General features: G+C 32.5%; 1 protein-coding gene across 2 annotated transcripts in view; it reads left to right on the top strand.

The window, feature by feature from the left end:
- Nucleotides 1-16,274, top strand: part of LOC123302481 (protein grainyhead) — a 126,655-nt gene that overhangs the window by 44,376 nt on the left and 66,005 nt on the right. For both annotated transcript variants that reach the window (XM_044885420.1, XM_044885419.1), the window contains exons 2-3: nt 1,422-1,794; nt 3,661-4,407. In XM_044885420.1, the coding sequence (XP_044741355.1) occupies nt 1,422-1,794; nt 3,661-4,407 (1,120 nt within the window). The remainder of the gene's footprint in view (nt 1-1,421; nt 1,795-3,660; nt 4,408-16,274) is intronic.

Below are 16,274 nucleotides of genomic sequence, written 5' to 3'. Positions count from 1 at the left end.
ACTTGATCTTGCTCTAGAATTATGGAAGATTTATTTTAACTTTAGCCAAGTAAATTATTCTTTTTGAAAAATAAATTTCAAATTAGATTTTTTGTTTTATTTCAATTTGTTATTTAGACTAAAATTTGAAAAAATCATTTCAATAATTTCTTTCAGCACCGTTTAAACGAAACCGTTTACTCTGAGGACCAAGTACCTCTAAGATCAATTCTGTCACGACATTTGTGTTCAGCGACCCCGAAAACCCCCTGTAACAAGTTTGAAATTATTTTCATCACTATTAACTGAATTGTGAATTTAATATTAACGGTAAATTTAAAATGCAATAATTTCTTATAAATCAGACTAGGTCACAAAATGTCTTGACGCTCTAACGAATCGAATGCCGAAAACTGCATTCAAATCCGACTAACTACTCAAATTTTTCGAATTTTGATAATTTTTAGTGCTTCGTTTCTTCGTCTAATCCTAATTGAAACAGTGACAACACATGGAAAGTATATATTTCGTGGTTGAATGGGTATGGGTATGGAGGTTAGCGGACCATGCTCGAGCATCGGGCCTCGAAGCAATGGTTCAGAGCACCTAGCCAAATAGACCCTTGTACTCTATCCCCGCTACGCTTTTCAGTGGCTATTATAACCAATTGATGTACTGAAACCCAGGATTTGCCTAGCGCTGAGTTTCCTAATTTCTTCTGGTTCGCCTATGGCCGGACCAAACCATTTCCTTCGCTGCTGTATGAGCGCCGGGCAGTAACAGAGAAGGTGGATCGATGTTTCTTCTGAATTTTCTCCGCATCTGTCACACGCGGGAGATGTCTTTTTCCAATCTGATGTTGGAACTTGTTCAGGTTATCATGCCCTGTGAGTAACTCTACAATGACTCTAATATCAGCTCTATTTAGTTTCAAGATCTCCTCGGCTCTGTTACCCAACGAGTTTCCTTCACCCAACAGGCTTTTGACGATTCGCCCTCCCTCGTAGCTGGTCCATGCCTTTAATTGTTGGTTTTTCAGATTATCTCCTAATCTGTTAAGACCTTCTTGGTATGGCATCCTCGCAAACTTTTCTTGGCTGGGAGCCATCCCATCGTGGTTCAAAAATATAAATGATTTTAATTTAATAATAAATTTTTTGTTCAACTCATATGAAATGAACAATATTACACAATTCTTTTTTTCTTAAATAATCGATTGAAATAAATCGATAAAAATCAACTGCACACAATTGTTTAAGATATAATCGAATATTCAATTTATACGAAATCAACTTTATATTAAAAATAATAATAATTAAATCATAATATAATATTCAATGTATGTTTTTATAAATAAAAAAAGACAAAAAATTATGATATTTTTTTTTATTATAAATAAAATTAAATAAATAAAAATATAATTATTGTTACATTACTTGCAGGAGTAACACACAGACAAATAGCAGTATACTTACATCACAACTAAAGACAGCCAATGGTTTACAAGGGGCCGGACTTGAATTAACTGCACAGCCTACCGCTCAACTAGCAACTGTTAGCGGGCAATTGACAACACAAGATCTACAAGGTTTATTTATCAATCAACAAGCAACAGCTGCATATGCCGCTCAATCGATTGGCTTAGATCAAACCAATTTACAGATTGTCAAACGTGAACCCGAAGATTTGAGTCATCATCGTAAATCCGAAACCGGCTCACCGATTGTCTCGGGTGCGACAACTGTCCTAGCCACCACATCGGACGTACAAACCGCCGGTGGTATTATCATTAGCGGTAAACCGTCCCGTCATAAGGTAAATTACATTTTTTTGGAAATATTTCTTAGAAATGTTCTCATGGTAAGAAATGTTTCGAGATTTCGGTTTCTTTTTTTTTTTTTTTTTAATGAAACAATTGAATATGGTTTTTTGGCATTAGAGTGGAGGGGGTAACACATGTTTAACTGATTTTTATTAAGAGGAGTGTCTGTCATAGTATATGAAGTGACCCAAGCTAGGCGATACCGATGTGGAGTGCGCTCAACTGTCCAAGTTAAAATAAATCATGTTTACTTCTCCGATTGTGTGAAATCTTTTTTTCTTTTTTTTATAGTGTGAAAAATAGTGCGGAAAAACTTTTTTGTGAACAGTGAATTTTGTGTTATTTAAAAAATTTTTTTTTGAGAAGTTAGTTTTTAATTGTTTCATTAAAATAATTTTTTATTTATTTTTTAAAAAACAAAAATCGGATGTGAAAATTTTGATTTTGGGACACATTCGATTTTTTGTTAATTTTTTTGAATTAAAAAGTGTTTTCGTAATCTACAGCCTTATATTTAGGGAAAATTTTCAAATTTACTGGAAGTGTGAATTTTTGGATTTTAAAATTAAAGTGAAGTGTTTGTGAAAATCAAATTTTTCTTTATCAAAAATCAAATTTTAATATTCGAAGTGAAATAAAAATCTGGCACCTTGAAAAGTGTGTATTTTGGATAAGCAAGGTCAATTTGGCTAATACGGTGGTCTGATTTTCTTGTGAAAAATTATTTCAGAAAATAATCTAAATTTTTCAATTTTCATCGAATTTGATTTGGCTACGAAATTGTTTGTTTTTCAAAGAAAATTTGGTTTTCTCAATTGGTTTACGAAAGAAAGAAAATTTCCTCTAATGAATGCTTTCGGAGAAAATGAAAGAGAAGTAAATTTTCAAAAAAAAAAATTGTTCTGGATTTGCTAAAATCATAATTTTAATGAAAAGATAGAAATTATCAGGGATTAAAATACGATCTGGAATAGGTACTCATGAAAATATTGGGAAAATTGTTTTGAGGGAATTTTAATGATATTTTATGGATATCAGAATTTTCTGAATTTTTTTTAATATTAGAGAAAAACATTTTTCTTAATATCAGAAATTGTTGAAAAATCAGAAATTTCCACAGAACTTTAAAATATATTTGTGGCCACCCAGAATTTTCCATTAGATTTTTTTGAAGAAATTATTTTTTCTGAGAAACTTTATCTGTTTTCAGTTGATTTAATAAAATTAACCCTCTAGTACTCGCATCAACTTTTCTCATGCCTTCTGCATATGCGGCAAACATTTCGCGTATTAAATATTCTTTAACTTTGTTAATCATAACCTCTACATAATTTTACCTATGTTTTTATCAAATATCATATCAATCAATTCATATTTATATCAAAAGTTTTTTGTTAATGTACGACTTATGTTAAATTAACGAAGGTCTACGAACAGGTCCGAAAACTTTGTAAGTTAATAATTTTTTGCTTACACCTTTACTTTCGTGATGAGAGAAATTCTCACTATTTTTATTCTGTAGATAAATGGAAAAAATCTGAAAAACAGATAAAATTAAATGAATAATAAAAGTTATTTATGTTTTAAATCGAGCGTGAGCAAAATGCTCATAACGCGAGTGCTGACGGGTTAAAGGCTGGTACTTTATCAGTAAATATGATTTAAAACAATTAAATTTTATTCCTTTTGGTTCCTTTATTATTTCTTTTCTATTTCTTATCAGCGTGTTTTTATTGGGGAAAATTAGAGGAAAACTCAATTGAACGGTTTCGTTTTGACTGTAGATTACGAAAATATTTCGAGAAAAAAAAGACGCTCGAAAAACAAAAAACCACACGAAAAAACCATTTCCATTGCAGGTATTGGTATTATCTCAACAAACCGGCGATTTAGTTGTTGATGTGAATAGCCATGGAGGGGCTACAATTATCAAAGACGAACTTCATTTACGTGGTCTAAATTCACCACAACACGGCTCACGATCGATAAATTGTACTCCAACATCCACACATAGTGCTGCATCGCTGTTAGCCGACGGTTCCACATCAACTGGTCCATTAGAATTAATCGCTGATAATTTAAAATCGTCAAATGCAATGTACACAACACAGATATTTACGTCAGAGAGTGGAGGAAATAGTGGCACACCGTCTCCAATTCCATACAACGATCATGTGCCACAGTATACGCAAAATATGCCCGCGGGTGTTTATGCTACAGCATCAAATGTGCGACCGGGTAGTTCGACCGCGTTCACCGTTGCCGATCCATATTATCGTGAATATTTTACGACTATAACACCGGGACCTGGTACACCGGAACCAGTGTACAGTACACACGGGCGTCATCAATTAAGTTTCGCCGATGGGCAAGACAGTGTTGGGGGTGGTGTTGGGACACCGGGTGGTGTTGCTATTGCAACATCCGTTGGTAGTGCGGCTACGGCTAGTTTTGTTGAACGTTATGTTCGCCAATCCAGTGCATATCATACAAAAGGTGTTATTGCTGCTGCCACCGCGGCTGGACTTACCGTCGATTTACCAAGTCCTGATAGTGGTATTGGTGCCGACGCGATTACACCACGTGATCAAAATACTATTCAACAGGTAAGTCCTAACCTTTTTTTATATTCTGTAGTTTGTTAGTGAACCGATTTGGATAATTTAAAACTTCTCATCTCTTAAACGGAAAAAAGAATCTATAAAGTTTATCTCAAGACTTTGTTTGCATTTTAAATTCAAGATTTCATCTTAAAAAAATTCGTAGCGCAGAAGTTGCGTTAGCTAAGCGAATTCATCTAGAGATTGAAAAAATACAAAAATTTTCTTAAAATCGAATATTGCATTTATAATTTTTCAAGAATTTCAAAAACTAAGCGCCTAGAGAAAAAAATCATAGGAGTACTTTTTTGCTTAAAACTTGCTTAAAATACAAAAATATTTTTATGTTGAAGAAATTCAAAAATTTGTACTTTATTAATTGATTAATATAAGAGTAGGTTAATTATCTCATAAATAAGGCCTCAGATCCAAATTTGGTAGAGAACATTATCTTCTGTTTTTCTAAGCTTATCCAAGAAGCAAAAGTTTTGCAAACAATTATATAACACTCTATAAATCTGAGATTTATTGAGAATACTGTCCCATCTTGAATTAGCTCTTATCTTGAATGGGGTGTTATCTAGATCTGAGATAAGTTGAGGATACTGCCCCATCTTGAATTAGCTCATATCTTGAATTGGGTGTTATCTGGTTCTAAAATTTTTTGAGAATATTGTCCCAAATTGAATTAGATTAACCAGAAGTCTAAAAACTTTTAAAACCTAAAAAGGTTAAAGATTTTTGACATAATATAAAGGCGTTAATTTTGGGCACAATGTAAAAACCGTTTTTCCAATTTTCCGGGTGGTTACGTTGTAGAAAATGAAATTTTTCGATATTTTCTGTTAATTTGACTGTATTTTGTGTTATTTGGTGAAAATCCCATCTTTCTAGCTTCTATAGAACAGAAAATCGTTATTTTTGGGCGGTTTTTCGCGCACTTCCTTAAAAATTAACAATAAAGCACTGAAAATGCAATTATGCCAAAAACTTTTGCGGGATGTTGTTGAGTAAGCTTTACACTACAAATAAAATTTTATACATATTAAAAATCTTTTCATAGACTTATTGAGGGTAAAAATTGCGTTTTTCAAATTTTTTACTCGAAAACTAACATTTTTTTGTTAATTTTGACCCCAATTATTTGATAAAATTTTTCCCGAAGCGATTCGGTCAATATTAGGTTCTAATTTGTTTAAAAAAATTACTTTAACCAATATCCTACCGAGTTATCCACCGACAACCTGGACTTTTAGGTTCAAGAGCATATTTTCAACGAGAGCCTGTAAAAATTTTCCATGCGAAAATTACTAATCATGCTCAATGACGGATTTTTCCGAGACTATATACATATCTGAAAGAACGTGAATTTTTTTGATGTATAATTCATTTAAACAAAAATATGGCTACTTATTAAAAAATATTATTTATTTACGACAATTCCAATCTATTGTCAGTGAATTTATCGTGCCATAAAACCGTCTCCGTTAACAATCCAATCGACTATATGTCTACATAATATATTCAATGATGGTTATAAGTCATCACCTTTGGCGTAAATCGTAAATATAATTGTACCGTACGCCTACGTCTTCTTCGTTTCGTATTTTTTTTACGATGTTGAAAATAAATTTATTACTTAATAATATTTTTGACCCGCCAATATTTGTATTCAAATTTTTTAGGGTCTTTAACATTTGACTTTTATCGCGTGTTTTTTTAAACAGATTTTTTTTTTTTGAAATTTTTATTACTTTCCATTGCTGTTAAAATTATTTATTGATGAAATTTGGAAAATTATTACTACCCAGAAAATAAAATTTTTGATTTCTTGAACCAAGAATTTGACAGAAAACCACTTGGTATTAAAGACGTCGTAAGCGAATTGCTAGGGCCTCACTCGGCAGTGACGGGCTAAGAATGATTTTCCGGGTGGTCGGATTTTTGAAAATTTAGCCGAGCCACAGCGTGGTCAGGATCGAAAAAGCAAAAATTAGGATTATGATTGCTGAATCGTCACCACGATGGATTTGACCTCAGCAACTAGAGTAGCCAGAATTGATTTTGTTCATGATTTTACTGTTTATAAGGCTTTTCAGTTTATTTTGTTGGTATCACGATAAGAAGTCAGTTGTAAAACTTTTATATTCGTTCTATTTAACTCACGTTCGTGAGTTAAATTTGTGCAAAATTTGTATGCCTGTACCTTGAGAGTAAGTGTTGATAGATACTTAAGGATTAATGCTAAAACAAACTGACTGATAGTTTTCGTGCAAACTGATGGACAAAATGTGCAAATTTCTTATATATTTATATTACTTCTCAATACCCCCCTCTACCCCCCGCTTCACAAATGTGCCAGGCTAGAGACCTGACCAAGTTGGCAGCCCTAGTGACGTTATAATTTTAATGTAATGTATACCTATATTGTATTTTAACATTACGACGCCATGAACATTGCACACTTTGCCTAAATATCGTTTGTAATCTGTGAATTCTTTTTTTTTTTTTTATTCATTTTAATTAACTTATATTTAATTATACATAGCTTTTAAAAAGTTTCTTTGGCGAAGTTCAATTTTATTTATGATAAAGAATTGAAATAAAATACAAAATTGATTAATTATTTTTTTATTCTACAACCCAATTGAGAAAAATTAGCTTTGGCCGTTCTTTTTGAACATGACTGTTTCTTTTTTTAATGAAATATAACGGCATAGTTTCCGTAGTAACAACAAATTTGAGGCTACCAAAACTGATTTGATTCGTGAGAAAAAAAACAAACCATATATTTCATCAAAAATTTACATATTTATTTTTGAAGTTACTTAATTGTTTTAAGTGCTAATTAATTAATTTGATATTTTATTTAAATTATTATTCGATTAATTTATTAATAATTACGAAATGTTTTTTATTAATCGGTCAAAGATGATACCTATATATTATAAAAAAGAATCCGAAATTCAATTGAGCGAAAACCGGTCACCGATAATATAAATATATGTTTAAATTTACAAGTGAATGATAAAATTATTGTTGAATTTTTGAATGGACTTGTTCGCTAAAATTAAAAGAATGGCTTTGTTAATTTAAGTGAATTATTCCACGGGTAAACAGTGATGTTTACGGAAAAATGTTTCAAATGAAAGTTGTTTCATTTTTTATAAGGAACACTTTTATAATTAAACTTTTATTCTATTTTAAACGGTTTACAAGATGGGTTCTACAGATCCAAGACCCAATTGGCGTTGTTGCTCATTTACAAACTTTTTTCGTCTTGAGTACGCTATAAAAATTTCAACTTGATATCTCTTTTCGTTTTTGAGTTATCGTAGTTTCAGTTCTGCTATTTCTTTTTTCCCCAAAAATAGACAAACTTTGAAAAGCTGTATCTCCGAAACAATCGTTCCTATAAAAATCCAGCTTGGTCTCTAATTGTTGCACATTTAACCTTCCTTAAAATATATCCAACAGTTTATTATTAAAACCCAGTTCTTCTAGATCAAAATCAGTAACAACTGAAATAAGGTGAAATTTTTCGAGGTTTTTCATATTTTTCGGCATGATCCGGTCGTTAACATAGCCTTTTCATTGCAAACATATAAAAAAAAAAAACAAAAATATCTCATTTGATGCAAGGTCCAATGGTTAATTTGATTGAATTAAGGATGTATGAGCATGACAACAATGTTTGATTTAAAGGCTCAAAATTTTTTATAGGTAGACATTTGCTCAAAGAATATGTGGTTAAAATTTCAGTTTAGGTATCCATGCAAATTTTTAAGAAAAACGTCTTTGAAAATCGATATAAAATACATTTAGTAGAGTGAAATTACACCTTGTGTATGGATTAAAAGTTCGAGCAGTGAAACTTTGGGATTTTTCTTTTCACATCAAAATAAGTATTTTTTGAAATTTTTTACTTTCCCGGAGTGGTGCAACATGTTTAAAAAACAAAATGGCGTCAAAAATGAAATTTTTTTCAGAAATTTTATCATTTTTATTTTATATTCGCAAAAGGAGACATCGGTGCATATCCAAATTTGGTAGGTTTGTAGTCCATGTTAAGAACTACTCCTCATAATTTTTTGGTGGGGTTTCGTCCTTTCCCCTCCCAGTTATATATATATGTATACATACATATGGTAAAACAGTTCATTTGACTATAACTTGAAAAATATTCGATTGATTTTAATGAAACTAATATCAATAGTAGGTTTTATTACTTACAACTTTCGGTTAAAATTTTAGCGAAATCCGTTAAATAGTTCGGCCAAAATTTCCAATTTAGGGAATTGTTTAAAATGGCTGCCATTTTATGCCATTTTGTCCTACGAGGTTAAATTTTTTTTTAAATTGTAGCATTTTTTATTATCTTTCGATTTTATAATAAGTGGCTTACCCGTAAAATGACTCCTTGATCCATATTTTTGCGAAAAACGGAAAATTAAACACTTTCTGGAAATAATTGTTTGGGGGGTGTATGGACTGGCTTTGGGGGGTGTTTTTTGCTTTGGCATGAGAAAACTATTTTTAAAAGAGGCCTATATGGTTTAAAGCAAAATTTTTAAGTTTTAACCCCCGCGCTGTAAGGGGGAAGGGGTGTATGAAATAAATTTATCTTAAAAGATTATAAAAAGGGGTCAAAATAGTTTAAAATGCTAAAGTAACCCAAAATTTTAGATGCTTTTATTAATATAGCACTTTTTACAACATCCACCCCTTCCCCTCCCGCTTTCATATTTTTTGCAAATTCAAAATATTTATGACGTATAAAGGGGTTTTTGGGGTCGCTGATCTCGAATTTTACAATAGATTATCAAAAACAATTGTAATATTTTTAGGGGGTGTACTTATTTGGGCCAAAAGTTCGAGATCAGCGACCCCCAAAACCCCTTTATACGTCATAAATATTTTGAATTTGCAAAAAATATGAAAGCGGGAGGGGAAGGGGTGGATGTTGTAAAAAGGGCTATATTAATAAAAACATCTAATTTTTGGGTTACTTTAGCATTTTAAACTATTTGGACCTCTTTTTAAAATCTTTTAAGATACATTTATTCCATACACCCCTTCCCCCTTACAGCGCGGGGGTTAAAATTTAAAAATTTTGCTTTAAACCATATAGGCCTCTTTTAAAAATAGTTTTCTCATGCCAAAGCAAAAAACACCCCCCAAAGCCAGTCCATACACCCCCCAAACAATTATTTCCAGAAAGTGTTTAATTTTCCGTTTTTCGCAAAAATATGGATCAAGGAGTCATTTTACGGTTAAGCCACTTATTATAAAATCGAAAGATAATAAAAAATGCTACAATTTAAAAAAAAATTTAACCTCGTAGGACAAAATGGCATAAAATGGCAGCCATTTTAAACAATTCCCTAAATTGGAAATTTTGGCCGAACTATTTAACGGATTTCGCTAAAATTTTAACCGAAAGTTGTAAGTAATAAAACCTACTATTGATATTAGTTTCATTAAAATCAATCGAATATTTTTCAAGTTAGAGTCAAATGAACTGTTTTACCATATGTATGTTTACATATATATATAACTGGGAGGGGAAGGGACGAAACCCCACCAAAAAATTATGAGGAGTAGTTCTTAACATGGACTACAAACCTACCAAATTTGGATATGCACCGATGTCTCCTTTTGCGAATATAAAATAAAAATGATAAAATTTCTGAAAAAAATTTCATTTTTGACGCCATTTTGTTTTTTAAACATGTTGCACCACTCCGGGAAAGTAAAAAATTTCAAAAAATACTTATTTTGATGTGAAAAGAAAAACCCCAAAGTTTCACTGCTCGAACTTTTAATCCATATAACAGCCTTTTTTTGCTTAGATTTACTCCAGTAATTGGCTCTTATGGAGGAATCTCAAAAAACAACATATTTTACCCATGTCACCCTAGCCCCCCCACCATCGCAAACCAAATTGGCTCAACCCAAAAAATTTTGTGCTATTTATGTGCTAATTAGTTGCTCTATTCCCGATTTTTGTGCTCCAGCCGTTTGGCAGGAATCGACGATTGAAATTGGGGGGGCTAGGTTGACGTCACGCTAGCCCCCCCAAATCGTAATGACGACACAAATTGAAAAAGTGAATATATGAGAATTTTGTGCTATTTATGTGCTAATTAGTTGCTCTATTCCCGATTTCTGTGCTCCAGCCGTTTGGCAGGAATCGACGATTGAAATTGGGGGGGCTAGGTTGACGTCACGCTAGCCCCCCCAAATCGCAATGGAGACACAAATTGAAAAAGTGAATATATGAGAATTTTGTGCTATTTATGTGCTAATTAGTTGCTCTATTCCCGATTTTGTTGCTCCAGCCGTTTAGCAGGAATCAACGATTGAAAGTGGGGGGGCTAGGTTGACGTCACGCTAGCCCCCCCAAATCGTAACGACAGCACAAAACCAAAAAGTGAATATATGGGAATTAGTTGCTATTTATGTGCTTTAAGAAACCGGTAAAACATTTACGAAAATGTCTACCGTTTACAGTGAAACCTATACATGCCCTTCCCCTACTACCACAAAAAAAATTCGTTCTATCCAAAAAATTTAGTGCTATTTATGTGCTAATTAGTTGCTCTATTCCCGATTTTATTGCTCCAGCCGTTTAGCAGGAATCAACGATTAAATGTGGGGAGGCTAGGTTAACGTTACGTTAACTCTGCCAAATCGTAATGAAGGCACAAATTCAAAAAGTGAATATATGAGAATTTTGTGCTATTTATGTGCTAATTAGTTGCTCTATTCCCGATTTTTGTGCTCCAGCCGTTTGGCAGGAATCAACGATTAAATGTGGGGAGGCTAGGTTAACGTTACGTTAACTCTGCCAAATCTTAATGAAGGCACAAATTCAAAAAGTGAATATATGAGAATTTTGTGCTATTTATGTGCTAATTAGTTGCTCTATTCCCGATTTTTGTGCTCCAGCCGTTTGGCAGGAATCGACGATTAAATGTGGGGAGGCTAGGTTAACGTTACGTTAACTCTGCCAAATCGTAATGAAGGCACAAATTCAAAAAGTGAATATATGAGAATTTTGTGCTATTTATGTGCTAATTAGTTGCTCTATTCCCGATTTTTGTGCTCCAGCCGTTTAGCAGGAATCAACGATTGAAAGTGGGGGGGCTAGGTTGACGTCACGCTAGCCCCCCCAAATCGTAACGACAGCACAAAACCAAAAAGTGGATATATGGGAATTAGTTGCTATTTATGTGCTTTAAGAAACCGGTAAAACATTTACGAAAATGTCTACCGTTTACAGTGAAACCTATGCATGCCCTTCCCCTACTACCACAAAAAAAATTCGTTCTATCCAAAAAATTTAGTGCTATTTATGTGCTAATTAGTTGCTCTATTCCCGATTTTATTGCTCCAGCCGTTTAGCAGGAATCAACGATTAAATGTGGGGAGGCTAGGTTAACGTTACGTTAACTCTGCCAAATCGTAATGAAGGCACAAATTCAAAAAGTGAATATATGAGAATTTTGTGCTATTTATGTGCTAATTAGTTGCTCTATTCCCGATTTTTGTGCTCCAGCCGTTTGGCAGGAATCGACGATTAAATGTGGGGAGGCTAGGTTAACGTTACGTTAACTCTGTCAAATCGTAATGAAGGCACAAATTCAAAAAGTGAATATATGAGAATTTTGTGCTATTTATGTGCTAATTAGTTGCTCTATTCCCGATTTTTGTGCTCCAGCCGTTTGGCAGGAATCAACGATTAAATGTGGGGAGGCTAGGTTAACGTTACGTTAACTCTGCCAAATCGTAATGAAGGCACAAATTCAAAAAGTGAATATATGAGAATTTTGTGCCATTTATGTGCTAATTAGTTGCTCTATTCCCGATTTTTGTGCTCCAGCCGTTTAGCAGAATACGACCATAACTTAACACGATGGGACCAGGTAAACGTTAAGCTAGCTTCATCACCATGTTAAATATAATACAAATTCAATTAATAAATTTTTCTGATTTTGTTGATTTTTCGTTGCTCCGAGTATCCACTGTAACATTTTCTCAATGGCACTACTTTTTACAGTAAAACCTTTACATACCTTAAAACTAACGACACAAACTCTACATAGGTTACTCGTATAATCGATAGTTGTATAGAAAGAATTTAAATATCTGTAGTTGATATTTTATTGATCTGCGGATAATAAAATCCAAATCATTTATTAATTTCTTCTGGTAATGTTTACCCATAATTCTATGTCTATCTAAATTAATTATATAGAAAATCCAACAAGTTTAGATAATGTACCCGTGTACTCAAATTAATTTGATTTTTATAATTTGTTTTGAAATCTACCACTAGAAGTGTTGTCATCAAAGGGTATGTGAGCAACGGCTGTGATTACGCAATTATTCATGAATATCTGTATTGCTGTGATCCGAGTACCCGTAAAATTGATATTATTTTTATTTAAAATTGTATCGATTTGCAATAGAAAAATCCTCTCGAGCTATGTTTCAGCACCCGACACATTTTTAATTGTTTATCGAGAATTAAATAACGCGTAACAATTTTCTAAAAAGTTGCATAAATTTTAATTGCTTACGAGTGTCCGGGCCACGTTGGTGAACTCTGCATATTTTTAAACCGTATGTTCTCTCTAAAACTCAAAATTTTTTTTTTTTCGTAATACACATTGCTGATTAAACAAAAAAAAAAAAACACAAAAAAAACAAAAAAAAAACTGGTTCGAAAAATATAAATTTATTCAATAAAACATAAAAATTTTACATATATACATATATTTTTTTTACAAAATGTAATAGTTATGAACTTATTCCCACAAAATTTGGGAATGTACGAAATTATCGTGCGGATTCAATTTTAAAAGAGTAAAGTTATATAGGATCGCGCAAATTGGGTTTGCACGTGGAACATGCAAATGCGGGTCATTAATAAAATGTTATATCGATAACAATGAAAATATAATTACCAAAATAAAATGTAAATTTATTAAAGGTGCAGGGAATCTTTGCGGAAAACGCTACCTTAGAAATCCAGTTAGGGAAGCGGTTGCACAATAATTAGATGAAATGAGCGTTGCAAAATTAATGGTCGATATGACAGAAAATTTAATGGAATGCGGTGATAAAATGAGCCTCCGAATTTGTTTAAATCAAATGTTTTACGACATGCAAAAAACAAATCAAAGCAACAAAAATATTATCATAAAGATCCGGTTAGTTCAATAGAAATAATGAAAATGGGACCAATGAAAAATGTAATTCATAACATAGGATTAAATCCATTTTTTGTGCATAATTGGTCGAATTTTCAATTAGATGTGTATCGTTCATATGCATCAAATGAAACTGTGTCTATTTACATCGATGCTACAGGAAGCATAATAAAAAAAATTAAAAAGGCTGATAAAACAAAAACAGGCGAAATATTTTTGTACAATTGTGTGGTGAAGAAAGAAATGGACTATTTCCTGTCACACAGATGATATCCGAAAGGCATCAAACGGGAATGAAGCAACTAATTAGCACATAAATAGCACAAAATTCTCATATATTCATTTTTTGAATTTGTGCCTTCATTACGATTTGGCAGAGTTAACGAAACGTAAACCTAGCCTCCGCACCCTTAATCGTTAATTCCTGCTAAACGGCTGGAGCAACAAAATTGGGAATAGAGCAACTAATTAGCACATAAACAGCACTAAATTTTTTGGATAGAACGAATTTTTTTTGTGGTAGTAGGGGAAGGGCATGTATAGGTTTCACTGTAAACGGTAGACATTTTCGTAAATGTTTTACCGGTTTCTTAAAGCACATAAATAGCAACTAATTCCCATATATTCACTTTTTGGTTTTGTGCTGTAGTTACGATTTGGGGGGGCTAGCGTGACGTCAACCTAGCCCCCCCAATTTCAATCGTCGATTCCTGCTAAACGGCTGGAGCACAAAAATCGGGAATAGAGCAACTAATTAGCACATAAATAGCACAAAATTCTCATATATTCACTTTTTCAATTTGTGTCGCCATTACGATTTGGGGGGGCTAGCGTGACGTCAACCTAGCCCCCCCAATTTCAATCGTCGATTCCTGCCAAACGGCTGGAGCACAAAAATCGGGAATAGAGCAACTAATTAGCACATAAATAGCACAAAATTCTCATGTATTCACTTTTTCAATTTGTGTCGTCATTACGATTTGGGGGGGCTAGCGTGACGTCAACCTAGCCCCCCCAATTTCAATCGTCGATTCCTGCCAAACGGCTGGAGCACAAAAATCGGGAATAGAGCAACTAATTAGCACATAAATAGCACAAAATTTTTTGGGTTGAGCCAATTTGGTTTGCGATGGTGGGGGGGCTAGGGTGACATGGGTACATATTTTAGAAGTTTTTGATAATTTTCATTTGGAATGAATGAAAACAAATTAAAAAAAAAACTTTTTAATAGAAAGTAAACATATTAGCAATGAATTAGAAAAGAAAAAAACTAAGTGTCACCGTCCATATAAGGGATGTAAGAGCAGGGTAGATTAAGGATTGAAATTATTTTTATCTTATTTTCAACTTTGATGATGAATTTTGTTATAACTTCATGAATGTAGACGAAAAATAAGAATAAAATTTTTCGATATGTGTCTTGGTTTTCGAAATATCGAAAGCTAAATAATTAAACAAAATTTTCAATTTTCGATATTTTGAAAAATACGCCAGATATCGAAAAATTGTATTCTAACTTTTCGTCTTATATCATCAAGTTATAACATAATTTATCATCAAAATTGAAAATATCAATTTTTTAAATTTGTGCCCCTACTACCGTGCTCATACATCCTTAAATGACCAATTTGAACTTTAATTTTAATAAATTTTAATGAATATGCCCATCATAATATATTGATTAAAATTTGATTGCTCAAACACTACATACATTTAAAAAAATAAAAAAATAATAATGATATTTATTAGAGCCGCTACTGGTTATTATTACCTGTTTGATGAATTCCATATCTTGTTGACCTCTCCGATTATTATTTGTTAGGGATCAAATTGCCCGCCGTTGCCGCTACAGCTAGCGTAACATACAAGCAAACACTATTTATATTATATAATATATCAATTAAATGATCGATAGTTCTAATACCTCCATGCATAGAATAGTCCGGGCAAGTTAGGAAGTTGGTTCATTATCCCGTCAGCATTCGTGCAATGAACATTTGGCTCACGCTTGATTTAAAACAAATAACTTTTATATTCCAATGGTATATATATATCATTTAAACGTTGTGAGAACTTCTCTCATCACGAGCGTAAAGGTGTAAATAAAAATAGTAGCTTCGGAAATTGTCGGGTCTCTTCGTGTACTTTTGTTAGTTTATTATCAGTCGTACTCAGTACATTAAACATTTTTTGATTATCAAAATTTCCAAAAATTACAAAAAATTCCTTGGTCACCGGGCTTTTTATTATTATTTTATCGTTCAAAGTCGGCTGAAAAAATGATGAATCATATAGGTTAGCTATCCTTTTCAATTGGATATTTCTATATCAAAAAATCTAGAGAGTGTGATAAAAAACTATCTAAAATATTTAGACAATCTTGTAGTTTATAATAATATCATAAAAATATAAGGTTGTTGATGATATAACAACAAAATTTTTATTTAATTATGAGTTCATAAAAAATCCAGCATTTGATGAACAGAGACGACTATAGTTAGAGTATTGATGATTGAAGAGTGATATCTTTATTATCAAATTTATAAGCATCACTTACACACAATATATTATATATTTTTGTAGTTGCGTGGTAGTGTAAGCTTCATTACTCCACTACAAACGATGTATTTGTTTTATAGGTATGTACCGTGCAAT

This window comes from Chrysoperla carnea, chromosome X (assembly GCF_905475395.1).
Source record: "Chrysoperla carnea chromosome X, inChrCarn1.1, whole genome shotgun sequence".
Lineage (NCBI taxonomy): Eukaryota > Metazoa > Arthropoda > Insecta > Neuroptera > Chrysopidae > Chrysoperla > Chrysoperla carnea.
The sequence above is the reverse complement of the archived record's forward strand: the minus strand, read 5'-3'. Positions and strand labels throughout refer to the sequence as shown.